The sequence below is a fragment of the Vanessa tameamea genome, chromosome 4, assembly GCF_037043105.1.
Source record: "Vanessa tameamea isolate UH-Manoa-2023 chromosome 4, ilVanTame1 primary haplotype, whole genome shotgun sequence".
Classification (NCBI taxonomy): domain Eukaryota; kingdom Metazoa; phylum Arthropoda; class Insecta; order Lepidoptera; family Nymphalidae; genus Vanessa; species Vanessa tameamea.
The window spans coordinates 6,046,018-6,073,726 of NC_087312.1; the positions used below are offsets into that span (position 1 = coordinate 6,046,018).

At 31.9% G+C, this 27,709-nt stretch overlaps 2 protein-coding genes across 3 annotated transcripts; both read left to right on the forward strand.

Moving 5' to 3' along the window:
- The first annotated feature begins 346 nt into the window (after window positions 1–346).
- Window positions 347–7,124, forward strand: LOC113394355 (ATP-dependent RNA helicase DHX33). Of its 2 annotated transcripts, none has more exons than XM_026631637.2 (12): window positions 347–722; window positions 822–1,031; window positions 1,299–1,521; window positions 1,736–1,920; window positions 1,998–2,073; window positions 2,167–2,354; window positions 2,682–2,855; window positions 4,050–4,174; window positions 5,369–5,493; window positions 5,589–5,753; window positions 5,829–5,957; window positions 6,078–7,124. In XM_026631637.2, exons 1-12 carry the CDS (start codon window positions 469–471, stop codon window positions 6,372–6,374), a joined length of 2,151 nt encoding a protein of 716 aa, XP_026487422.2. In that variant the 5' UTR covers window positions 347–468; the 3' UTR covers window positions 6,375–7,124. The 2 variants fall into 2 exon arrangements, with proteins under 2 accessions (XP_026487422.2, XP_026487423.2); XM_026631638.2 differs by having other exon boundaries at window positions 351–493.
- A 7,882-nt stretch (window positions 7,125–15,006) lies between these two features.
- Window positions 15,007–15,549, forward strand: LOC113394519 (putative carbonic anhydrase 2). The gene has a single exon (XM_064220564.1). The coding sequence runs from the start codon at window positions 15,007–15,009 to the stop codon at window positions 15,547–15,549; it is 543 nt and encodes a 180-aa protein (XP_064076634.1).
- The last annotated feature ends 12,160 nt before the right edge of the window (window positions 15,550–27,709 follow it).

The window sequence follows — 27,709 nt, forward strand, 5'->3', positions numbered from 1 at the left end:
TAGTGGAGGTGATAAACATCTTTAAATTATTTTAATGTTATTCTGTTATGCAACCGTAGAAAAAAGCTTTATATAGCTTTGATTATTTTTACGTATATGGCAAAAAAATGTTTATAAAGGTTTTAAAATAAAACTGTTGCAGTGACAGCATGAGACTTTTAATCATAAGCATTATGTTATGGGTTCATTAGATGCTCTTATAAATTAGGTTTCAGTTATCGTACATTTTAGTTTTTATCGGAATTTTGGTTCATTAATTCGCTTGACCAAATATAATGATATAAAATCATAAACAAAGAACCTTTTTTTTTGCTCTGGTAATACTGGCCCTAGTAGTCATACTTCTTTAATCTTTAGGTTAGGTTTTTATTTATGTTGTGCAAAACAATGTGATTGTGGCATGTTACTCTAGTAGTTAGAATAAGGGACGATATTCATATTTTAATTAGTTTAAGTTATTAAATTATCATGGATTCCAAATACGCTTCCGTCGGTAAGGAAAAAGAAAATAAAAAATCTTTTGAAAATAATAGCCTTCATAAGGTTAAAAAAATGAAATTGTGTTATGAAAATAATGTCAATCCAACCAAGGAAAATCAAAAAGAAAGTAATGTAAATGGTGTGAAACAGAATAATGGTCTGAATAATAACTCTTCGAATGATATACCTGAAGACATTCAGGCAGTAAGAAAAACGTTGCCTGTTTATGTGGTTCGAGGAAGGTAGTAATCCTAATTTATTTAGACATAAATTATAACAAAAATATGTGTCTACCAATTACTTTATTTGTTGTATTAAATTGATTATAATATTATTTGTAGACTATTGGAGGAAATAAAGAAACATAATACCATGATAATCATGGGGGAAACCGGCAGTGGAAAGACAACACAAATACCTCAACTTATTTATGAACAACAATTAGAGAGTAAATTTGTTATAGCCGTAACTCAACCTCGCAGGGTCGCTGCCATTACATTGGCTTTACGAGTAGCAGCTGAAATGAAGACTGAGATTGGATCTATTGTTGGGTAAGTGTTAATTTTGTTTCTTGTATTTAAAACAAGAAATTGTAATAGATTTTTAAGAATCTGTATGAATATTCTGTAATTATTAAAAAAAGGTTAATCATTAATTTGCATGTTAAATTTATTTCTTGACACTACTGGTCAGTCATATTAAATTATAAAATATTTTAATTGTCATTAAAATGGGTGAATCATTTCACTCGCAATTAGCATAAATAGTTATATTAATTTTACAATTATATAGTAGTCACAGTATATTCCTCTTTTTAGATATTCTGTTAGGTTTGAAGATGTTACAAGTCCTACAACTAAGGTGAAATATTTAACAGATGGTATGTTACTCAGAGAGGCCGTGGCTGACCCATTGTTAAAAAGATATTCTACTATTATTTTAGATGAAGCCCATGAGCGAACTGTAAATACTGATATACTTTTTGGTATTGTTAAACTAGCTCAGAAAGATAGAAAAGAACAGAAACTAAATCCTTTAAAGGTAAGTCTTTTTTAACTAATACCTTGTTTAAAATGTATTATTATATTTATAATCAGTATCATTAATAATGCATTAGTATTAAATATTGATTTAAAAAAGTCGTTGTCAAATAGAGGCTAATGTACTTTATTTTAATATAATAACAAAAAAAGTTTATTTAGTTGTAAATAAACACAAATTTTTCAGAAAATTTAGTCTAAAAAACTCTTGGCAGGTGATAATTATGTCAGCGACTATGGATGTTGATGCTTTTAGAAACTTTTATGACAACTGTCCAGTCATATATTTGGAAGGACGGACTTATCCAGTTACTATTTACCATTCTAAGATGAGACATGAAGATTACCAGTATGCTGCTGTTTGTACGATATTCCAACTGCATGCAACTACACCTGCTAAGTATGTTTGTTTTTACCTAAACATATTATATCTGAAACATATTTTTTAAATGTATATCATAAAAAATATTGTTCCAGTCATGACTTCCTGGTTTTTTTAACGGGTCAAGAAGAAATAGAAACAGTATTGACTAATATCAAACAAATTGCAAAAGTAAGTTAAAAGTAATTATGATAAAAGTAAAATTAATAATATTAGTATTGAAACATATATATTTGTGTAAGTAATACAGTTTTAAAATTTCAGGAGTCCCCTGGACCTCCAATCAAAGTTTGTCCATTATATGCAGGATTACCTGCATCAAAGCAGTTGCAAGTTTGGAAGAAAACACCTCCAGGCATGAGAAAAATTGTCTTAGCGACTAATATTGCCGAGGCGTCTGTTACTATTCCAGAGATAAAATTTGTAATTGATACAGGTGTTGTTAAAGAAAGGTACACATTTGTAATATTAATATATCATGAATCTTACATTTTCTTTTTATTCTATTCTATTGTTTCTCAGTGTATCAGTAATAAAATTTATAATAATAAATTAACAAATCATTTTTCAATTTATAAAATAGTTCTTAGTTCCAGTCTTACACAGAACTACTAGTATCAAAATATTCAAATCTGGGTTTAGTTTCTGAAGTTATAGTACTTTAGAAATAATTTGTTATATTGTTTTATTTGCAAAGCACACCAGACGCGATTGTTACTTGCAAAACAGATGAAAAAAACTTTTTATCTCAACAACTGATTTGGTGTGATTCGCATCAGAACGTGGTGTACGAGCACGGGCGCCGAGCGGCTGGCGGTGCGCGCGTGCTCGCAGGCGGCGGGCTGGCAGCGCGCGGGCCGCGCGGGCCGCACGGCCGCCGGCGCCGCCTACCGACTCTACACCGCGCGGGACTTCGCGGCGCGACTAGCGCACAATGCGCCTGAGATTGTTAGGTATGGAAAAGTGTCCTAACATTTATACTACGTTCTGAATTCTAATATTTATTGCATTTGCGCATATTCTACGAACATTCTAACTTTTTAAAAGGATTTTCATTGGTATAAAAATCTGTAATTTATATTTTATTTTTCAAAACTCGCGGAATCGAGGTAAAGGGATGGGGCTACATGTTAACCCTTGATTTTGTTTATTTAGAAGTAATAATTCAATGAACAAGTCGACCTGGAAAAAACACTACAATAATGGAGAAATTTAATATGGCGCCGACAAATTTCTTAACCAAAAAGAAAATTCACTCAAAAAGATAAAACTATTGTTTGTGGCAAGTTGCCTGATCTATTTGAACATGGTCAAGAAATGATTGAAGACGATTCTGACACGGACGGCCTGTAAAGGCCACTGCAGCATATATCGTTAAAATCGTTGAAAAATTAGTATTAGAAGAGCTTGAAAGACAAAGAACTTGAATGCTCGATTTCTTAATTCTTGTTGTTTAGAATATGCTCTACGCATCGTACTTTTACAAACCTTTTGCGATTTAAAGTGGAGTACTTATTGGATTATAAATAATTAAAATTAATATAATTTTTGGTATCCTTTAGCCGCTTTGAAAATTATGAAATGTATGTAGTTCTAGTTGTTATTTCGTTTTATCCTCATTAAAAATATGTTATTGTTTTGTAGAAAATCATTTTTTGAAATTACGGCTTGTATTTTTTTTCCATACGACAACAATGTTAATTAGAGTCAAGGTGGAAATTATAATCCAATACCGATTAAAGTTATATATATATATACATATACATATATATTAATTATATAATAAATTGTAGGTGAAAACGTAACAATTTTGGTTTATTAAGTATATTAACGGTCTATTGTTCGTTACTTGCTAGGATCTCATACTATCTTGCTCTTGATGGGTAAAATCACTGATAAAGAAAGTGGGTATTAGCGACACCTGAAAGTGTACGTTCCGACGTGGCTTCGAGAAACTGTATTAGCAAATTTCTCTTTGGAGGAGATACAACTTTTATATTGCCTTAACTTACGATATGAGATCTTTATAATGTTCATAATATACATATAATTAGATAGATAGACGGACGAAGTACATAGTGTTTGCTTTATGAGGTAGGGATCCTAATAGTCGAACAGGGAATAACAGATCTATTTCTTCAATGTAGATGTCCTTTGACGTCATCGATGTTGATGTTAATTGCAACTGGAATGGATCCTAGCACGTTTCCATTAATTGACTCGCCGCCGAGGGACTCTATACAAGCTTCATTACTTCTCTTAAAAGAATTAGGTAAGCAAAATTAAAATTACATGCATGGACACATTTAGAGGAACGCACAAAAAGGAACGTAACATAAGCTAATGCTTATTTAAGTGTTATTTGCGTTAAGAGGGATTAATAATGATTAAAGATAACATTTTTGAATAGCAAAATATTTAATAGAGGAAATATTTATTCGTGATGCCCCCATGGTTAGACCGCGTGCATCTTAACCGATGATTGCGGATTCAAACCCAGGCAAGCACCGCTGAATTTTCATGTGTTTAATCTGTGTTTGTAATTCATCTCGTGCTCGGCGGTGAAGGAAAACATCGCGAGGAAATCTGCATGTGTTTAATTTCAACGAAATTCTGCCACATGTGTATCCAACAACCCGCATTGGTGCAGCGTAGTGGAATATGCTCCAAACTTTCTCCTCAAAGGGAGAAGAGGCCTTAGCCCAGCAGTGGGAAATTTAGAGGTTGTTAATGTTGACACTGACGCATGTTGGAACTTCTTTATTACCCCTAATAATAGTAACCAGTGAAATTTTGCGATACTCCAAGAAGAACTGTTTTATTATCACTATTGAGTTAATTATTTAACTGTTGTTCGCTATAAATGGAATTAATATATCGTAGTTATTCGGCAAAATCCTAAATCTACTCCTACATTGCCAACTAGTTTAGTGTCAAATAAGTGTATCCAGTATTACTATTTAAATTTAATTGCCTAATCAAAGGCAATGATATTTAGACATAGACAATTTTACTACTTTTTGATGACTTGATATATTTCTGTAAAGAACATATTCAACATTATTTAGTCACCTTTTCTCATTTCTTTAATGTCCACTATTGTAATTGGTAAACAGTTTCTAAGCCGAGCTCGAGTCGAATATATTAAAAGATTCAACATTTGTATATTATTGATTATTAAACTGTTTTATATATAAAATACTAGTACTATAGTACTAGCATTTTATATATAAAATACTAGTACTATAGTACTAGCGATTGGACGGATCGCCTTCGCACGGGTGCAGTTTATCAATGAAGTAAATGATACAATTTATATCCTATTGCACTCAAGAATAACGTAGCTCTCTACCAGTCAAATCATAAATTAAATTGAATGATTAGTTTCATAGATTACCGTTTACATACAAAAAAAGAAATACCTTATTATTATAGATGAAAATAAAAATATTTCATGAAATTTCAGGTGCCATAGATAATGAGAACGATCCTAAATTGACAATTCTAGGAAAGAAAATGACTGCATTTCCAATAGATCCCAAGTATTCTAAGGTACTTTTATGCGCTCCGGAGTACAATTGTTTAGAAGAGGTAACATTAAAACAAATATATTTAGAAAATGCCTGCATTTTCAAATAAAATACGTTAAATTCAAATTTATCTTTTCAATCGTTTAAATGTTCCAGGCTCTGAGTCTGGTAGCGGTAATGTCCAGCGAAAATGTGTTTCACACGCCATTACACAAAAGGGAAGAAGCTTTGAAAGTTAAACAAAAATTTATATCGCCTCTAGGAGATCATATCACGCTTCTGAACGTGTATAAAGCGTTTTGCAAGGCGCCGCTAAAAAAAGTATGTAAGAAAAGATATGAAACTTATGTCGTCGAATTTATTTTTATTTAATATTTGTTATTATGTAATTTGCAGCAATGGTGTAAAGAAAATTATCTGAATCACAAGAATTTGTCATATGCTTATGAAGTGCGATCTCAACTTCTGTCGGTGTGCCAACGATTAAATTTACCGATCACAAGCTGCGGCAATGTTCTGGACCAGGTTAATAATATAAGTTTTAAATCTTAATAATAATAAATAAGCAATTCTAGCTTAAAGTTTTTTTAATAATTCACTGTTGCTCATTTGGAATAACTTGTAAAATCGCCGGTATTGTTTCAGTTGCTGAAGTGCCTTCTAAGTGGCCTGTTCACGAACTGCGCGTGGGCCCGCAGCGGCGCGGGCGGCGCGGGTGCGGGCGGCGCGGGCGGCGCGCGCTACGTGACGAGCGCGGGCGCGGCGGCGGCGCTGCACCCGGCGGGCGTGCTGCACTGCGCACGCCCGCCGCCCGCGGCCGTGCTCTACACGGAGCTGCTCCACACCAAACGCTCCTACCTCGTGACCGTCTCGGCGGTGCAGCCGCAGTGGTTGCAACAGGTGGCCCCAGAATTCGCTCGCCGCTGCCGATCGAACCGGTGACGATGACGTAATATAAAAATAATATGAAGAAACGTTTTGCGACTACGTGCTATGACCGGGTCTTTTCTCCTGTGTCTCGTTAAAGATTAATGATTTAATATTAAGTTTTGACGTGTATTTGTTTAAGTAAATTGAATAGACTCTATGTAATTATTGAATTGCCAGTAACATTGAAGTTTAACTGATAAATAATTTCACTTTATAAGTAAAACTTTAGGTAAATCAAACATATATTTTTGTACTTTCTCCAAAATATAGAAAATATATTGTTATGTACATAATTATTTTAAATTATGTTCATATAATTATATCCTGTAAATTTGTATCAAATAAAATTTTCACCTGGCGCATGTGTTGTAATCTTACTTACTAACTTAGGATATTATTTTGACAGCATTTTAATTTCGAGAATAGTTTTTGCTTTCAATTAAATCAGACTTTTTATTTGGAATGTGACTTTAAAACAGTAGTTAATTAAGACCCTCTGGGTACCATTGATGCCCCTTATGCGGAGTTGTAGTACTTAAAGTCGATTTAAAATAAATTGTAACATAAATGATTTTACTTTTACAATAATTTTTCCTCTGAGTCACGTTCTAACCGACTAAGTTAGTTCACTTTTTTTGCGCGCCAGTTGTTTATCCGTGGAGCAGACTTTATATTGTTTGACCTTGCGTCTGAAAATGTTATCCTGTCGTAAGTTCAAAAGTTGTATAGTTTTAGTTTAAGACTGTGTAATCTTGTTTTTTTTTTAATAATCATAATGTACAAATGATACTTATTTTGGAAGTTATCACAATAAGCGCGATCTAAGTTAGCAGTAAATCTAAAAAATAAACACAAGTGACGGTTTTTAAGAACAGAAGTGTTTGCCATAGTTTAGTCCACCGATGCGTAAATGTGTTATAGGACTACGATTAGTGTTTTTGTATATATTTGCGAAAGTCTCACAAAAAGTAACTTCAAGTAAAACTAACTTAGATTACGCGTATTGCAATAGTTAATGTATTTTATTATTCTGTACTAGTAAAATTATTTAAATTCAATAAACATTTTACTGGGTTATCAGTGTTAAAGCTTGTAAGGTATAAATAAAAAAATAATTCTATGACGTTTGTTCTTTGATTTGATTATTTATTTATTTACATAAAATATACTTCATCCTTGCAAATTCGCAATGCGCCATCACTCAGGACGTACACTTATTCTTACTTGAATTTTGACATACAAGAGAATGTTAAAATTCTACCACCGGTGTGGAAATAAACACCTCTAACCTAAGATGAACCTTCGAAAGAATCTCAGTGGAATTTTATTTTTATCTCTAATTTAACAATTATGTATTTCCTTACAATAACAAATTCATTATTTTTCATTTGATATAGACTGGATGTGATCATTTCATCCCCAAGGCATGTATCATCAAAAAATCATTAGTTTTGTAATATCCTTTAGCACATAAACGTTTTTTAACGATTCTTCTAAATTGTACAAATAAATATTTTTAATGATTTTTGGAATCCTGTTGTAAAATGTCTATATTGCATATATATCTATGTTAATAATATGTACGTTACAATACCTGTAAAAATCTTTATTTTTACGTCTATAATTCTTTATGAAATATGTATCGAGACATTCATTATTTTAATTTATTTTAATTAATATCTTAAAGAGTATTTTGGACCCAGTCCAATAAAAATCTGCAGAAGCTTAAAACCTATAGTGATACGAAGGAATTCTGATGTTTCTTAAATATCTAAGGCTTCTCCATTTATACGCAAATTTTTGTACATCTTACAATCGAAGTAGTGAATTTAATACAATTTGCGTTTTTACTGTTCAATACAGCAATGACGTACTGTAATCATCCTCCTGCCCTTATCCCAATTTTACTTGGGGTCGGCGCAGCATGTCGTCAGCATGGACGTCATCTCACAAGTAACTTTCTAATCATATCGTTTTTCACACAATGACGTACTGTGTTAAACAGTAAAAAAACACTAAACTAATTCAGAGTGAGCATTGGTCACATCGTCATATATTGAACGAGGTCTTTTAAAATAAAGAAATATTATTAACAACCATTATTATCTCGAGCTTATTACCTAAAATATATGGCAAGTCATTTATATAAATGAGGAAGAGGAATTAACGAAGAATAGATCCTCGAGGGACCCCCATACAAACTGGAGCCCCGAGAGATCTCTTTCCATTTACATCAATCTTCGGAATTTGAAAATAAATTATTGAAAAACCCGGCTGATAGAATTTGTTCAAATTAATTTGAAAAATAATAATTAGGTGCTTCCAATTCTTTGTTTCTCCAAGGCCTCCACATTTCACTGCAGAGAGTATTTTAGTATACAGACTGGCGCCGACGTTGTTAAATTAAACGACGATTAATACTCGGATATCGAAAGAACTAATAGACGAATAATAAAAACTCAAAATAGACGAATAATAAAAATAATTCACAAGAAAATAAAAACTAATTACAACACCATTTGCAAAATTAGTCCAATAACCTGTAAAAACCGCGAGGCATCGCGAGCGTTAGGCGTACTAGCTCACCCGCTCCCCGCACACTCCCCTTTGACTTCAGCCGGCATTAATTTATATTAATAATTCGTGAATAAATAGTTCGGATGTTGTAAATTACATTAAATGAAAAAAAGTCCAGTGGCTAAGGAATGAATGTATTTGATTACGTTTTTAATTTTTAATGCGTTGACGTCACAGCCACATTGTATATGATTTGCTTATGTTTTATATCTATAACAATTAATGTTCAGACCAACACGAATCGATTTAATCCAGATAGTGAAAGTCCTACTTCGTTGTGTTTTTGACAGTACTTATAGGTGTATTAGTTTTTCTTTTTTGTTTGTGCCATGATCGAGACAAAATGATGGTATAGGGCATTGGACATTGCAAGTTTCCAAAAAAAATTAATACTCAAGAAAGATCCGTGAGTTTTGAATAATTAATCCCATGGGATATCCCATCGGGTAGTACATATTAAAAATCTTATATACTAATAGAGTAAGCCGATTTGTGTCCCAGCGATTATGGAACGATCGTTGCACATAAAAAATCGGTTATTGTCTCATTTTAAAAAGCTTCAGCCGTAGATGTGCAAAAAAATAAAAAGGATTCTTGATTGTAATTTACTAATTTGTTACGATTTAACAAAGAATTAATTTTAGAGAGCGGAAAAAAGTTATTGGTCGGTTAGAGAGCGGTTCTACGGCTGTATAAGAAAAAAAATGAAGAACGTAAACAAAATTAAAGTAAATTGTTGTCGACAAACCCCTATTCTAACTTAACTAATGTAAACTATTTCACATTATAAAAATTTTTTTTTATAAATGTTTTCATCATTAGGCGCCGCCAAATGTGTGACTTGCCGTTTACAATAAAATTAAATCAAAACAAAACCTGTCATAGGTTTTAAAGTTCCTAAAAAATCTTTTGAATATACGCAAAGATTTCAAAATTCCTAAAAAATCTATATTTAGGATTATTAACTTTATGAACTTTATGATATATATATAATATGATAATAGATCATAATACTCTAAATGTGTGACATGTATTTAAAAATATTACGATTAGGTTAGATTTCATGGTGATTCCATATGTTTTGATATTGTAGATTCTTAGGAACCACTTGATTTTTACCATTTTATTGGTATAATTTATATTAAATTAATATTTGACGATTTTCATGCTATATTGAGGCAAAATGGATGGAATGTTTGGCATATTTAGACGACTTTGGTTGTATGAATATTTTTGATCACTTCACGTGATTTTTTTTTGTTATCTTGAAAGTTATTTTGTAATTAGTAAGGTCATCCTCCTACATTCTATTATGAAGCTGACCGAACTTTCTCGAAAAATTATGAAATATATATTAAACTATAACAAACATTTTACACACAAGTGTAAAACGCTGCGTAGGTTATATCAAAATCTGATATGAAAATGAAAACACTAAAAAAGGTTCTTACTGTAGCTTTCTCCTTTTGTTCCTTTTTCTTGATGGTAGGGATATACATCACATATTCTACACCAAAATATAATGAATATACAAAATATTGCTGTAAATATACTGTGATGCATGCCCATCTTTTCCGAGGGTTTAGAGGGTGCAAAAATCCGGGTGCTACGCGATGGGTCTCGTCAACGATGATTTAGTCTTTGACCATCGTATTCAAAAAAATTGTGGGGGAGAGGAGGTCATGAAATCAATGCTTGCACTCGAGCGCGTTTGTGCTTATGATGCTGATGCTGCTTAATGGGGCTGTGATGCCACAGTGCGCACGTAAACTTTTTTAATAACTTTCCGAAGAGTCTTTCGTTCTGAGATAGTAAATTGCATATGCGGCACCTTTTTATAAATTAAGTAAGTAATACAGATCTTTGTCTACTCCAAATTTATATCTACTAATCGGGCAATACCTCTAAGTCATTTGCATAACTTTTGTAACTGATACCCGGCTGATTGTTAAATATTGTGTAGGGGGTGATACTGTAAAAGTTTTTTATTTTGATATGTATCGAAACAATGTTAGCTTACTAAAATTCATCCGAAGGTACACAAGAGTTTCTTCGAAGAATGAGTCAATAGTAAGATAGTTCAATGCAGAAGAGGATTTTCATAATCATTTATAATAATTTAGGTAATTGGAACATGTTACCAAAGTATGCCAAATTGTATCTTTTAATCGGTTTATTAGGCTAATAATTAAAATATTTTTTTGTGAAAAGGTAATGTTGAAGTTACATTATAAGTTTTAGCAAGTGCGAGCAACGACTCCTTTCAATATACTAATTTACAAATTAACTTGTTTGAAATATGCTCAAAATATTTAGTTATTGCTAATGTATCATAACATCGATCATTTTTATAATTGGACTAATTACGTCTGTCTGCTTTTAGAGATGTGTATCTAAAAATTAATCTTCTAACCTTACATCAGTAATTTTAGAAGAATAAAATGATTTTTTTTTAATTTACTTACTACAGAATATGAAGATGTCATGAAATAAATACAATGTGCTTAATTCTAAAAAAATAAATACTGGTTAGGTGTACATATTATTTGGGCAAACACAGGTAATCTTCCTAAAAATAAGATTTGAAATAAAATCGAAACTATTTTACATGAAAAACGAATTAGGGCTAATTTTCACTTGCTTAGAACTGTGAGTTTTGTTACATGTTTTTGTATTCATAAGTATGTAAGTAATTATGAATTATTTTTACCTTTATTTTTATTTATTCATGTGGACAAAGGGCAACTAAAAGGATATTTTTCCAATATAAGTTCCATTTTTGGATTCTTACGACATGTTATGCCACCGAGCGAACCCTCTCGGAATAGTCGGTATAGAAATTCGTTTACAAGCTAAAAGCTTTCCATTTGCAGGGTGAAATGGTGTAGGCACAAAGTTAGATGTTGCCCTAGTAACCGTGCATTTTCGACATGTTTTCAAATTTTCTTCATGTAACCTTTGTAAGTCAAGATAGTGTATGTTTCCTGTTAATGTCCCATTTTGTATTTAATGTAGGTAGATAATGGGTCCGATCACTACATAGAATAAATAAAATCGCTTCCCGCTGTCTGTCTGTCCCTGTGCCTGCTTAGATCTTTAAAGCGGATTTTGATGCGGTTTTTTTTAATAGATAGAGTAACTTAAGAGGAAGGTTTATATGTATAATACATGCATAAAATAGTAGAGAAATACTGATAATTTGAGAGGTTTCAAACGCTGGCTGAACCCTACGACATAGATCACAATAATTTACTATAGTATTGTACACCTTAAAAAAATCTACAAAAAAGTCCGTGATGGTATATGTTTATTCTCTTAGGGATAACGCGCAATACCTAACCACTTTTTATTCTTTACTTATTACGAGAAATAATGACTTATTTACGAAACGATTTTTAGCAATTAAGCATTAATCCTTATCTGATGAAGTACCTTAAATACATTGGGCATTTAATATAGATCAATATGGCCCTGAGTGGACTGAAAAAGCTGTGAACGTTGTATATAAAGACATTCTGTAGTATACTTATTATCAGCAACTAGCGCAACGTTGCGCTAGTTGTTATAATAAAGTGACTAAAGAAACCTAGATTACTGTTAATTGTGGCAAATTCGAAGCAAATATATTGTAGGCAGGTCAAATGTTATCCTATTTATATAATACCTATATTTGTGTTTTAACTGCAACCATACACCTTGTTGCACCTGTTGTGGTCACAAGCTGAATGGCAGCTCCGCGCGGCCTTCCATGTCGAGTTCACTAGTTTTCTTCAAATACGAAGGAAATATAAATGACATAAAATGATACCAATGTTTAAATTTTATTAATCTCATTTCGTAATAAATATGTATTATATATGACTAAATATTTTCTTATGATTAATACCGTTAAGTATATATTTTTAGGACAATTGAAAGTAAAACTCCTTTTCGTATAAAAATAAAAATCTCAATAGAGAGAGAGAGAGAGAGAGATAGGTAAACGAAACAGGTATTGTATATGAAATCGTTACGCAATGACGAGAAAAACGAAAAATCAACTTAGATAGAAGACTGCTTGAAAAGCCTTTTTTTACTTGTTAAATATAGCATTATTTTGATACAATTGTCCTACTAAAATGAAATATTCTTATGTCAATGAGATCAAACGATTTTTTTTCAATCGTTTTATTGTTGTAGATATTTATATAAGTTAGACATTATTGAATGATTCATATTTCCTTCAGCTACAAGCCTACGCTGCCAGCAACAGACGGTTTCCTTCCCAGGTTCCGGTAGTTAAAAACGTATAAATCCAAATCAAGCAAGTATTTTACTTAAGATTAAAATGTATGTAGGTATGTATTGAAAATAAAAATATTATTATTGAATAAAACTAACTATATACCAGCATTTTGTTGGCAATCTCCGTCCGTCGTCTTTACTTAAATATTTATCGCTATATATGATCAATTACTATTAAATAGTTTATCTTGTAAAAGGTCCATTTCTCAACACGGAAAGGTAATGAGCGGAAGGTGATGCAGTAGCTCTGTCACTCCAACTTGTCACCGTGATGACGAAGCTTTTTACTGGAGTTTCTCATGCGACTTTAAAAAAAAAATTAAGTTGGAATTGATTTCTAATTTAATAATGATAATGATATCTGGTGATTGTTATTTCGAAGTATAGTAGCAGTTAAATAAATTATATATAACTTAATACATTTGTGGTAAGCCAACGTATATTTTAGTGTTTGCGGATAAGTGAGTGCGTGCAAGGGAGGAAGTGGTTGTGGACTGTTTCATTTCCGTGCGTGTGCCCGTAGCCGCGTTCTATTTCCTTTTTTCTAATAGTCTATGATGACTTCATTCTTTTTATCACACTTTTGATCTTATATATGATTGATAAAAATATTCATATACTTGATTAAATTATGCGAGATGACTCAGTGGTTTAAGTACGTGAATTGTTTAAGCACGTGAAGACTAAAGATTTCGTTGACATTATTACTAAGGCGAAATCGGAGCGCATTGGCAGTATTGGCGAGAGCGTTTGTTCTGGTCTTTTGTGAGGGAATTTTCCCTAAAACAGTCTTTGTGAGAGATCCGACAGAAATCTGCCTGAACAACAATCCTGCGATGTGATACTACAAATTCTTTCTATTCTGGAAATAAGTAAAATAAATTTCCGTCAAAGTGCAGTTCGTGAAGTACTTCTTTATTGCATATTCATAAGTCACGTGGTGCCGATGGCAGCCCACTGATCGTGCTACGGACGTATGCTCCTAGATTGTCACCGATTTTAACGAGTCTTTTCTGGCAATCCTACGCATTAGGCGTCGTCCAGAATCCAATTATGAAATATTTAACTAAATTGAAAAATAATATTGTTTATATGATTCGTATGTAAGTTTCCGAAAAAAAATCACTACCTATCCACGTAGGTATTATTAAACAGGAAAATTTTTATATATTTATATTTTTAGTTACTTCTTTCGATCGTTAAGGTCTAATTCAAAGCAATAAAGCAAAATTATGAGCAAATTTTTTAAAACTTCTGCAAGTTTTTATGCACAATTATAGTTTTTGTACAATCGAGTTGAACTGAGCCAAATAAGTTTTTTGTTTACTACTTCAAAACTAACACTGGTAACAACAGTTCAAAATTAAAGTTTGTCCTATTATTCTTCAACCATCTAATGTGTCAAATATATATTTTTAAAACCATTTCTGTTTCTTAAAATTAAATATGCTTTATATTATAGATCAACTATATGTTAGAGTTTTTTTTTACGTTTGTTGTCTTTTTTTGGTTTAAATTAAAATTACTTATTTTTTCATTGCTATTTATTTTAATTCCTCCGTTGTTACTCTCATATTTTACGTATGTTAGAATTGTTATGAGCGTAGACATTGCATTAAAGAAATTTCTTCTTATTTTCTACACATTATATTTATTATTATTTTTTCAAAAAAAGATATGAACTCGTTGCTGTTAATGAGTTAGTACCAATCATGCCTAAACGTTTTAATATCACACATAATACTAAGCTCTATTTTTTTTCATTTTCTTGAGCTTCAGAAACATGGATCAGTGCAATACCCGAGGACGAGGGTTGCATGATGATGATGGTGCCCGAGGATTAGGGCGTGATGATGATGGTGCCCGAGGATTAGGGCGTGATGATGATGGTGCCCGAGGATTAGGGCGTGATGATGATGGTGCCCGAGGATTAGGGCGTGATGATGATGGTGCCCGAGGATTAGGGCGTGATGATGATGGTGCCCGAGGATTAGGGCGTGATGATGATTGTGCCCGAGGATTAGGGCGTGATGATGATTGTGCCCGAGGATTAGGGCGTGATGATGATTGTGCCCGAGGATTAGGGCGTGATGATGATGGTGCCCGAGGATTAGGGCGTGATGATGATTGTGCCCGAGGATTAGGGCGTAATGATGATTATGCCCGAGCATTGAGGGCAGGATTAAATGAATCTTTTAGATCACAACGTGAACATAAGGTGCAAATGGACAGGAGACTAGGGCGAAAAAGAACATTATCTCCTGCTGAAGATAGAAGGGAAGACCATGGTGAATCGACGCGGAGTGGCGGACACAGCACGGACTGACGTAGAAAACGTAGGGGAAGGTATCCAAGTTCATAATGATGACGATGTAAATAATGTTGATGATGTCAATCGAGACGATTATGTAAATAACACTAGCATATATATGTAATTAAAAAGATATTGCACGGTTCAAAATATTGCCATAATATCCAGTACTATTCGTATGAAGCTTGATTTAGTTTTTGTATATTTTATTTCCTATGTATTTACTGATATTTTAAATTAGGATGTATTGGGAAACACGGATTAGTGGGTAAAATAAATGTGACAATAGTGTTAATAAATGAATCTGGAAGAATATCGTTGTTTAAACTTGCGACTATCCTAAGATATATATACATATGTTAGTGATGTAGCGTGTGTTCTACATGTGCTTGGCTGTCACAATATAATCACAAAAGTGTGATCTATTTGTACCAAATGACACGATCAGCTAAAGAACTGACCATCGTGTCATTTGGTACAAATAGTTCGAGGAATAGACACAGATATCTGACATTTTATTGTTAAAAATAAATTAAATACAAGCGATGCCGTTACTAAAAACTTGTAAATATATATACAGATGTATGTTGTTTTTGTATTTCATAATTATTAAAATATTTTATACAATCATCATATCACATCACATCGTAATATTCGTTCTTATTGGATGCCATCATAGTCCTAAGTACATATAAAAATACAGAACTAGAATCAATCAAATATTCTCAAGCATAATTTGTTACATAACTATTATCATAATAAAATAAGTCTGAAAGGGGAACGATGTTGTCAAAAAAATGTTTTAGGTGCCATTTTGTACCATTACGAAATTGTGGCGCGAGCAAAAACGATATGAGGTAAGAAACAAGTGAACATTTAGAATGTTTACGTCAAATTGTATGGAAATACCAATATTTAAGCTTTTGAAAAACTGCCTGGACTAAAAGTGTAAATAATTACGAAAATGTTTATTCAATGTTGTATATAAAATTAAGTTTAGAATACGATATGAAATGAATACAGTTGAGAAAGTTACAATGCTTATGCAAAATAGATGTGACTCAAGATCTTAACTTTGAATAAAGTTCCCAACATAAGGTATTATTTGGGAGTGAGGCTTTTGGTACAGATGCGGTGCTATAAAGCCCTGTAGATATTATTCAAGGCAGTTTGAAAACAAACTTGCCGAAATAAACGAATGCTTAAAATATCTAAAATTGAGTACTTTCTAGGTCTATGTTCATTGCTCATATTATATTATTCATATTAAGCAGTTTTGATTACTTAACTAGTAACGTGCCAGCCAACGTAGCGTAGTAATTTTTAAAACTGATGAAAGTGATTTGTGCACCCTTAAGGTCAATCATGCCCGGATATAATTCCGCGAACAACAATTATTTCTATTGCTGTGTTCCACTTTGAATGGTTAGAGTCCATGTAATTACGGGTACTAGGGACATAACTTTGTAACGCGATGATTTGCGGTGCATCGCCTTTGTAAGGAGTTATAAATTATACTTTTAGTAGTAACATTGTATACGAGCGAAGCTCATCAACGGTTTATTTTGATCTTTTGCTTAATAAAAACAAATAAAACTATAGACATTGGTCTCTATTGGTAAATAGCCGGACCAAATAAAATGCACGGCATATTCAAGTCACGTAATTAATGGACATAATAAAAATATACTCGTAATAATATCTATTTATTATGAAATTCTGGCATAAATAATAAATGCACATAAAATAAATGCATTTTTATTGTAGGCATACGCCAAACTAAGAAATAAATAGTTTAGAAATAAGATTAAATAAATACTCGATGTATGTGTGACATGATGTTGGATAATATTCTGCTACGGATTGTGTATCCACGTACACGCACTGTAGCAGTGTGATGGTATTCTATTCAAAATTTCCTACTCATGATGAAAGCAGGTCTTTGAGCTGCAGTGGTACATTTACAGCTTCCTACTATATGAATTAAGTAGTTAAATTGGTTGTCTTTGAAGAAAATCAGACGGTTTAAGTACTACATGAATACATAAAGAATAAAGAAAACTTTACTGGAAATAGCAAAGTTTGCCTGTTCAAACCACCGACGACAGACTTTGTGAACCTTTTATTTACATAACATGAAAAGTAAAGCCTAAAGTTTAAATGAAGTTTTTGCAATTGTCAATATTATTAACGTAGTATGCAAATTTTTAATCAAATAAGACCAATAGCTTACTTATATATACTAAATTTTTTAGTTTATTTTTATTGTTATTAATTAAATATGAAATACTGTTGTGATGAGATGTGAATTATTATGCAGTTTTACGTAGATATTTAACTTCTGCATGTTATGAAATATGAGCGTATTTTTTATTTCATGCTTTCGACAATGGCTTTTATTAAGGTTGTTTCGTACGCAACGAGCGATTTTTATGTAACATTTCAATTTGAGAACTTTATGCGCGTTGGCGGCTCGAATGTGGTAGTAAGCAGAATTTTATTATTGTAATTCATTTCATGTATTCAACAAACAACTTCACTTCGTCGCTATAGCTTTAAAAATGTATTCTCAAAATTTCGTAGGCATTTGTTTAACAAAGGATAGTTATATTATATTTGCTGCTTGATAAAAATGCAAAGTTTGCCTTTAATTTATAGTTTTGAATCGACTCTGACTCTACTCTATAAAAAACCTTTTATTTGTCTGGTGTATCTACTTGAAGTTACGTTGCTGAGATTACATTTTGTGATGCTTTGAACAGCAAAGATTTTAAGAGTTTAAGCGAATATAATTAGGACTGTGTTTTGTATAAAATCAACAAAAAGAAACAGATTACACAAAATATTCCTCGTTAACTTTGTTAGAAAATAACATAATAATGATGCGTCCCAAAGGTATATACTTTTTTCTGAGTCAAGTTTTTTAAATAATATACAAAAAACATAATTTAACCGTAGCATCCGGCATGTTACGATTAAATTTATTTAGTAAGTTAATTATTAAAGCCATTAACTTTCTTGGCTAATAGTGTTCGACGACGACATGCCACCGCTATGGTGTGGTCGCGCTATAGAAAAGAGATAATTTTGTCCACTCTCTTTTCCTGAAAACTAAACAGCGGCATCTAAGACTTACATCCAAGACAGCCAGGGCAGGGTGTAATTGAATTAAGAGTTTTTCGAAAATACCTTAATCCTCTTTTACTAAATTTAAAACTCTCTTCATCATATTTGTTCAATATTAAATGAAAATAGATTTTATATTATCTTTTTTTATTTAATATTGAATAAGGAGAGAGTGACTCAAAAAAAAAACTATTATATTGACAAATATTGATATGTGTAACTATATATAATTTACGTAGTATAACCCAGCAGAGTTTATCTTAAACATTATTTATGATTATGTAAATATAGTAAAAAAAAACTTGTAATTTAGGGATGCAAAAGTACAGCACCGAAATCTACTAGAGTCCTCCACCCACGGTTGACGAGACCGGAGACTCTGCGACCGACAGCTGGTTCGTGAATGTATTGAGGTAATAAGGTTAACTGAACTATGAGAAAAATGGATCTTAAAACTCAATTATGGCATGGATATATATTTTTTTATATTAATTGTAATTTATGACGCTATAAAATATACAAATAACAAATTCCGTATCTCCATTTAATACAATTTTTCAATTTTATAAAAATATAATGAATATCAAAAACTGTAATTTAAGACTTGATAGGGTTTTTCGTCAGTTAAAAGTATAACGAGGCATTAAAACTTGTGACGTGAATTCACTTATACTTGCAAACTACGCTTCGGTCATTTGAAAAAGAGTTTTATTAATTAGGTTATTGGTCCAAGTGAGTGCAGTGCTGAGGTTATTGATAAGAGAGACAGCAATTCAGTCATAAAGTACAATTAATTTGACTACTTAAAACAATATATTTTTATAGCATAGGTAAGTGGACGAGCAAATTGATGATCAGTGGTTACCACTGGCAATTGACATTTGCGCAGTATAAAAATTTAACCATTTCTGAGATAGTCAATGCCAGCCACCAACCTTAGGAACTGAGATGTTATATCCCTTGTGATTGTATTTACATTGGCTTAATCAACCATCAAACCAGAACACAGCAATAGAAAGTAATGCTACTTAGTAGTAGAATGTATGATGAGTAGGTGGTACCTAACCAGACGGGCTTGCTCAAAGCCCTACTACCAAGTAATGTTATTATGTTTTATTAAAAATTTGAAGCATGAAATATGAATTGTATATAATAATATGATCATAAAAGAATAGTAAGCATAGTAAGCTAACTATTGCTATGCTATATGTGCTATATAAATATAGACTGTGTTGTGATTAAGTAGCGAGCTTCTTCACAAACATAATTTTGTATACACTATTTTACACATGCATATTACATGTTCATAAGTAAGAGTGTTTGTTTCCAACACGACATCCGGAAGTGTTTAACTTGTCAAAACTTTTGACCGAACAGACACGATAAGAGTTGTAACGTAGGTAACTATTTATGCATCTTTTGATTTAGTCAAAAAATTCACATTGAACCTGATATTTTACAATATATAACTGCCCGTTTAGACTTCGTACCGGTAATTGGATAGTATTTGTGGTATTTCGTTAATATATAAAAATATATGTGTGTTGTTTTAATCAATAATGACAACAACACCATCTATCAGTCATTGCGTTATTTAATTTTTTATATAAGTATAAATAAAACCATTGTATTTTTGTTTACTTGTTGCACAAAACCATCCAATTTAAGTAATCACTAAAGTGTTTTCGTCACGTTTTGAGAGAAGGTGCAAATTCATAGGAAATTTCACGCACTCAGGATGACGTTCACTCTAATGGTGGACGTCATCCGGAGTGCGAGAGGGCTTACCTTCACAGCGAAGTCTAGTACTCGCCCCGCGCCCCGTAAAGGCCAGTAGGGCCAACAGCAAGTATAAAAATTATGATGTTGGTAATAAAATAAAAATATACATGTCTGTAAACTTTCTATTTATAAGTAATGTTATAATGTAAGGTATATTAAAATTAAAGAATATCCATTAGTTGCCTTACGCGTGGACACGATGCTTTAGATAAAACGATTTGATAAATAATTATGTTTATGTTCGGTGTCAACTTACTTTAAACAAAATAAATCCCTTCATTGATTTTGTCGTCATTCATTCATATATTTCCCAGCACTTTTCCCTTATAAATATAGTATATATAATTTATTTTATGAAAGTAAATGAAATTGTAAGTTTTTTCATCAATCATCTATTTGTTGAAATATAAAACAAATTGATTTATTTGTTATATTATTTTGAAGTGACTGCAAAGAACCGGTATTCATAAAAGGGATTATTGCCTAGAAATAGTTTCACAAATCCGTGGAATTTGTAAAACGGGGTAATTTCACTTAAGTCGTGAGTTCGAAGCTTTAAATTAACGTTATATTGTTGGACTCTGTTAGTTTAAGCAAGTTAATGTTTTCCACACCACACATGCTTAGTGGAAAGCGGTTACGAATCATGGAAATCATTGTTATTATTATGTTCTGTCACTAGGTTAGTCCATAAGCTAAAAGGATGGAATCAAAGCCAAATTAAAGTTTGAAATCTCGTTGAACATAATAAATATGGGTGTGGCTACGTATAATGAATAATCCAAATATCTGCCAAACTATTTAAAGCAAATCCCGTTCCTTAAGTTGAATGCTTCATTATTGCTCTATAAGTGTCACATATTTTTATACGACTGCGATTTTAAATTTCCATTGAAATTTAATTTACAGTACGATTTTGGCAACAATATAAAACGAGGAAAGATACGGATAAACATGATATAAGTACATGTGTGTAGAAAAATAAATAATAAAATAATTGTTACATTAAGTATTATATTTTTTAATTAAACTTCGTCTTTGCATTAAAATTTATAGATTAAAAAAATACTTCATAGGTACTTGTAGATGTTGGTAATATCTCACACGTGATAATATGATGTGTGATGATGCAATGGTCGGTGTAAATATCTTGGTTTAATTATGTTTTCATAGTTTTATTCATATACTGAAATCTTTTGTAAAAAGTACACATTTACTTTTGCGTAAGAAATATATTAATGGTGGGTTAATCAAAGGCGATTTGATAGTAGTTGATATAATACAAGACCAGTGTGTTAACGCTAGAGCGAACAAAGGGTTTTTATATTTTGAAGAGAAAATTTCTGTTTACCCTTGCAATGCGTGTAAATGGCGGTAGAAAGATTTAGCGCGCGTGCGACATTACTTTATGTAGTGGAAAGATATTAGAGCTGATGCTTGTCGCTACGTTTCAGGTCTGCGTGAGTTTTATACCATATCTCACTCTTTCGATAATATAAATACTTGCTCTAATATCTACGTGATGTTGTTTGAACAAGAAATATTATTTTATATATCTTTCAAAAATATTTCAAATAAATAATTTTACGTTTCACAAAAGCACCATTCAAAGTAGTCACTTCATACAACTTGATTATATTAAAATGTTTGAGACTAAAGTGACGAAAGTGAAGTGAGCGAATTGCTATTATATTTCCGAATATCTTATTTAAATGAACTCTGGATTTTATAGATAATAAATACGCATCACGCTTCACATTCGTGACAGCGTGATATAAATTACAAAAGAGAGGTAAAAAGCTAGTTCGGGTGTTTGCATTCGATTCATTTTAATTAAGAGGAGAGAAATATTTTTGTTCATTATTTTTTTTGTATTTATTCGTATTTCATGAAAAGGTGTGATCGAGGAGTATCTCATACGATATTCGTAAAAAAAACAGCTAAAATTAATACAATATATTTACGTAGAGAATACACCTTGATTGTTTTTTTTTTTAATATTGTCAATAATAAATCTAGCCTCTCAAATATAATATTAATTTCGTAAGAGTGAATGAGTATGTACGGGACACGCGCTGCAGGACTCGGATGTGGAGACAATTCCGTTGATGGCTCATTCATTCTATGCTGCAACGAGCCGAGTAGTGAGGTGAGGTGTATTGGGAGAAAATGTACATATTCAGAGGATTATTAATATATATAAATATTAAAAAGAACGATTTTTTTTTGGTTAAATTCAGATACGTAAATACTTTGGTCATTGTTTATACGATATTTTTAAAATTGAAACCATTTTTATTACAAGAGAGATTTAACAGATTAGATAAAATATGTGTTAGAATCTATGATTACTTTGTTGTGATTGTAATTATTTATCATTTGTTTGTTATTTTTAATTTTTTTTAACTTTTAACGCTAATTATAAAATAAAAGGTAGATGTAGCGCGCGCAACATTATAGCTAAGCAACAAAAGCTAATACAAAGCAAATATAAATTCCCAGTAGAGCGAAACAACGCTTCTTTTTGATAAAACGTCAATAATAGTGATAGTAATTAAAGTGACAGCACTTTTGCATTTGACTTTGTATTCGCTTTTGTTACTTCACTATAATGTTCCGCGCGCTACGTCTGCCTTTTGTTTTATAATCTGAGTTTTAACGCATGAGATCAGTGTTTAAAGCCAGAATTCATTAATTCATAAGAATAAAATTAGGTTAAGTCCTCACCAATGGTAAATCGACACTTGTGAAATAGAACATTTATCATTATATTATATGGAGTTGTTGGTTAACTCCTATGTAATAAGGATTTGTGTTTTTAATGATTGGCACTTAAACTCATAATTTAATTTATTATAAGCACAGATTAATACCGATTTAACCAAATGGCCCAGCGGCTGCAATCTTGCAAATCAATAAAATATTGTAGTTTCAAAACACGGGCTAGAGCTACTGAGTTATTATGAACTTCATTTTCACATTTGACTTAATTCATTTCATATTTGGCTATGAAGGGAAACGTCGCGAGAATGTATATGGGACTAAATGTCCTACACACATCCTCGCGACATCATTCTTTTACTGTTTTACAAATTAATAAGATGCTAGCACAGGTTATGAGACAGTTTGTTATTAAGGCTTTACATTATTAGGTTTTTTCTAAAACAGACTTAGTGGACTATCTAAAACGAAGCACAATGTCATCGAAGGGCGAGGTCTGCCGTCGTGTCTTCTTTTATGACCCATATAAAAGTTTATAGGTGCTTGCTCTTGGTTTATTATGTGTTAAATATATTTATACTTCACCGACCTGTGTATTCAGTTTTCTAATAAGTCGAAACAGTTTAGTAGACATTTAAGCACAAATAAAACCGGACAGTGCCCATAATTGACACTTTCCAATAATGCTTATGACAATTCGAAGCAAGATGACTGCCTCGTACTATTGGAGTATTATAGTGGAAGCTTATACGGTCGTAAAACAGTTATGGGGATTTTTCGTCCAAAATTCTAAGTTGCAATCCGGAGTCCAAAAGTTGGCAGTGGTTACATTCTTGTACCTCAGAAAACACGTAAAGCCTTGACCCTGTTTTTTTTCTGTCGTTTCGACTTTTCCGTCCTATTAGATTGTAAGTGTGAGTAAATAGCTGATCACCTTAAGTGAGAACTACAAAAATATCCATGGGCTAGGTCAGTAGAAATTTCAACACTTGGCAATTCATTAATATCAATTAATTAAATATTTTGTAATAAAAATATTTATTTTAAAATATTGTAAAACATATGATGATGAAATGTATTGTGCGAAATATAAAGTATTTCATCCATGTTAAAAGTTAAGTGCATAAATTATATTCATTCGCCCGCTAGTATCTCATTTATTTGGAGTGTTAGTCGACATTGCTAGAAAACAGACAGTTTTTGAGGGCTGATCGCCTGCCTGACGCTACTTTTCTTTGGGAATCTTTTTATTTCTGGCCATTATACAGGTTTTAGGCGGTATAAACAAAAACAAATATTTTACTTAACCCAAGGTTATAACGGGGTGCCCCTGGAACGATGAAGCCATCGACGCTTAGATGTGTTCTAACAAGATTTTAATACGTCTACCATTAAGGAGGCACACTAATGTGATTCTGTACAAATACTTTATATAATCTCATTTAATAATCTCACTCACAAAGTCTAAGTGTGTGTTAAGTTTGTGTTAAAAATTTAAAATACTGTAATCATATTTTGTACATCCGAAAACCTCGAGGAAAAGTATAAAAGTTGTGAGAAAATATAAATATCAGCTTTACTTTTATATGATTAACGTTTTTAAAGCAGCATTGTGTACAAAATGAATGATCGTTTTGATGCAACGGTGAGTAGCATGATGTCGATAGTCGATACGACATGAAATATAGATGTTCATGAATAACGAATGAAGCGATGAAAACTCGTAGAAAGAGCTATTTATATATTGACTATATTCGTAAAAGTGCTAAAGTGAAACTTATCTGAATGTTTGATAAGGACATTGTTAAATATTTTTATTATTAATGGTGCTGTTGATAAATTTTATAAAATTATTTTAAAATTTAATAAGAAACCATAGATATATTTCAGTTTTAACAGGCTTATTAATTTTCTTTTCAAAATGTAGATGTAATAGAAAATTTAAACAATTTAATAATTGGCATAATTAAAACTAATATACACCTACTAAAAATTTGTCGAGATTAATTATCTTATATGAAAATCTTTTCGACAAGAAATAAGCAAAACCGGCTCTTATTCATATTGCTGGATCAGCGCGATTTACTTGTATAATAGCAGGAGTGTTTTTCTTTACTTTCTGTTTGTTGTATGCAAGCTTTGGAATTAACATTCTCTTGTGTTTTACTTGCGATTGCTACTTACTTGAGACAAAGCCTTTTGAAATATTATTGAACAAGTTTTAAGATGTATATATATAGAAAAAATATATATGATTTTCAGATTTCTTATTATTATAAATACTTTCATATTTCTATCAAAAGATAGGTTAAAAAACAAATGTAAAACAAAAGCCAAAATTAAACCTTCAAACACGCTTAGTCGAAGTTCGTTGAAAAATATATATACAGAATTTTATAATATCCTGCGCCGGCTTCTCACGGATGCAATTTATTAATAAAGAAAATAAGAAGTGCACTTACCTGGGTAGGTACTCATAACATATTTTACCGTCAAACAGCAATACTTAGGATTGATGTGTTTCGGTCTGAAGGATGACTTGTATATGATCGTTGCTACGTATATGACATACATTTATTTTTATTGTGAAACAGATCAAAATGTGTCTACGGCTTATAGATTGAAATTTGGATAATTTAGCTCAACATTTTATATTTTTACAGGTCATCCGGCCTCCCGTTTCACAGCAATTTTTTTTCGATGCAAATTAATTTGCAAACGATGAAAATGATCCTCTAAAGTATTAATTCGAATGTTACAGTTTAAAAGGAGATTATCTATATTAAATGTCCAAGGTAAGTAAAACATTTTGAATAAGGATTAATAATTAATTGAAACAAAATGATTCGCTTACAAGTTATAGTTAGTATAATAGTTTTTATTTGTACCTACACCTTAGGAGATAGACTAGTATTGCAGATCTTTTTACACCTATAATTGTCTAGTCCATTGTTTTGATATATCTCCTACGGTTTATATGTAAGAGTACGAAAACAGTTATTTGGATAAAACGTTTATTAAATTACTACCGGTCCCTAGAACTTTTCTACTTAAGTAGCGTAAATATATGATTTGGAATAAGGGATGAACAGGTTTGTCGCTTGCCTGCTTTAGCGTTACCTTCACGGCTTCCGTCCTTGTAATGACATTTCCTTGACATGAGACGGGGCAAGTGTGTCAATGCATCCACAATAGGACCCGTCATCGTTCACAGATAACTATTGTCAGCACATTCTCTTGCTATCGTCACGATTAATTCCAGTAGGTCCAAAAAGAGCAGGTGGCGGTTGTATAGGTAGCGGTAAAAGTAGTAAATTATTTTATGTCTAAATCATTATCTTTGTTTAGTGTTTATAGTATTTGATAGTATGCCAGAAAGCTATCTATGAGAGGGGTCTATGCTGGGAGACTCTGTAATAATATTCGATCGATCGATTCGATCAACAATACCACTAGTTATATTGTTGATCGAGTATATAGTATAATTAGCAGTTAAGTGAGAGCGATTTCATATCGGGTGTCATATTTAAACAAATTCCCACATTTGTATAAACAACATCAATTACTGATGACCCTGGCGACAAGATGCGATTGAATGTTGTTGACTGGCTTGAGAAAGTAGAATACAATTGGCGCTTGTAAAGTGTACGCAAATTAGCATGAATTAAATAAAATGTTATGTACAAAAATATATTACAACGAGTTTTTGACAGATCGCGACTGACTAGATGTGGCGCCCTTTATACTTAAACGTTTCAAAGTCTTTGTTATTTGAGTTCATTTAATAAATAAAATATAATCATACTTTAAACCGTGGCACTATTAACATTGAAGAAATAGAGAGAGCCTAGAAAAGTAAACAGTCGAAAAGTTCTTTACTTTGTAGCGTTGTAATAAAGTAAGTTTGCATAAATCAGAGCGAACGAGGCGGTCGAGCGGCGAGTTGCGACCAGCGGTAACTTCGTTAAGAGCGTCGTCTCGACACCTTGATCCTTACACCCGCTCACCGGTATTGCCATTGCGTTTAATAGGTATTCCACCTAACATATAGAAGTCTTATTACCTTACAATTGTTTAGTATAAGTGTATTTTATTGATTTATCAATACGTTCATAATTACTGTTGGTACACAAATATGTATATATATATTGATATAAGGTCACACAAAATTAAAATTTTGGTAAAAAAAATTAAAAATAATAAATATGGAAAACTATGACGAAAAGCTACTCATAATCCTTTTATTCGCTAATTCATGATGCGTTTTTTTTAAATAGTAAATTAGGACAATCAATTTGCGAATATCAAAATAGCTAAACATGACTGTTAATTGTTTTAAAATCTTTATGAGCGAATTACTGATAAACTGTGTTTGAGGCTCTTGATTACGTATAACAAGGTAGGGAGATCAAATATTGCACGCGGATCCGAGGATACTTTGAAAGGATACATAGTGGAGTATTTTTATGTATTCGACTTTGTTGAGGGGGTTACGTTACTCGAAAAACTGTTGTTTATAAGTTTTGCCTTTTTGATGTCTTGATGT

Excerpts from the sequence above, each read along its gene's own strand:
- LOC113394355 (XM_026631637.2), top strand. The coding sequence starts at position 469 with ATGGATTCCAAATACGCTTCCGTCGGTAAGGAAAAAGAAAATAAAAAA. Across the intron at positions 1,032-1,298 it reads GAGATTGGATCTATTGTTGG|ATATTCTGTTAGGTTTGAAG; the intron begins GTAAGTGTTAAT and ends TCCTCTTTTTAG. Across the intron at positions 1,522-1,735 it reads AGAAACTAAATCCTTTAAAG|GTGATAATTATGTCAGCGAC; the intron begins GTAAGTCTTTTT and ends AACTCTTGGCAG.
- LOC113394519 (XM_064220564.1), top strand. The coding sequence starts at position 15,007 with ATGGATCAGTGCAATACCCGAGGACGAGGGTTGCATGATGATGATGGT.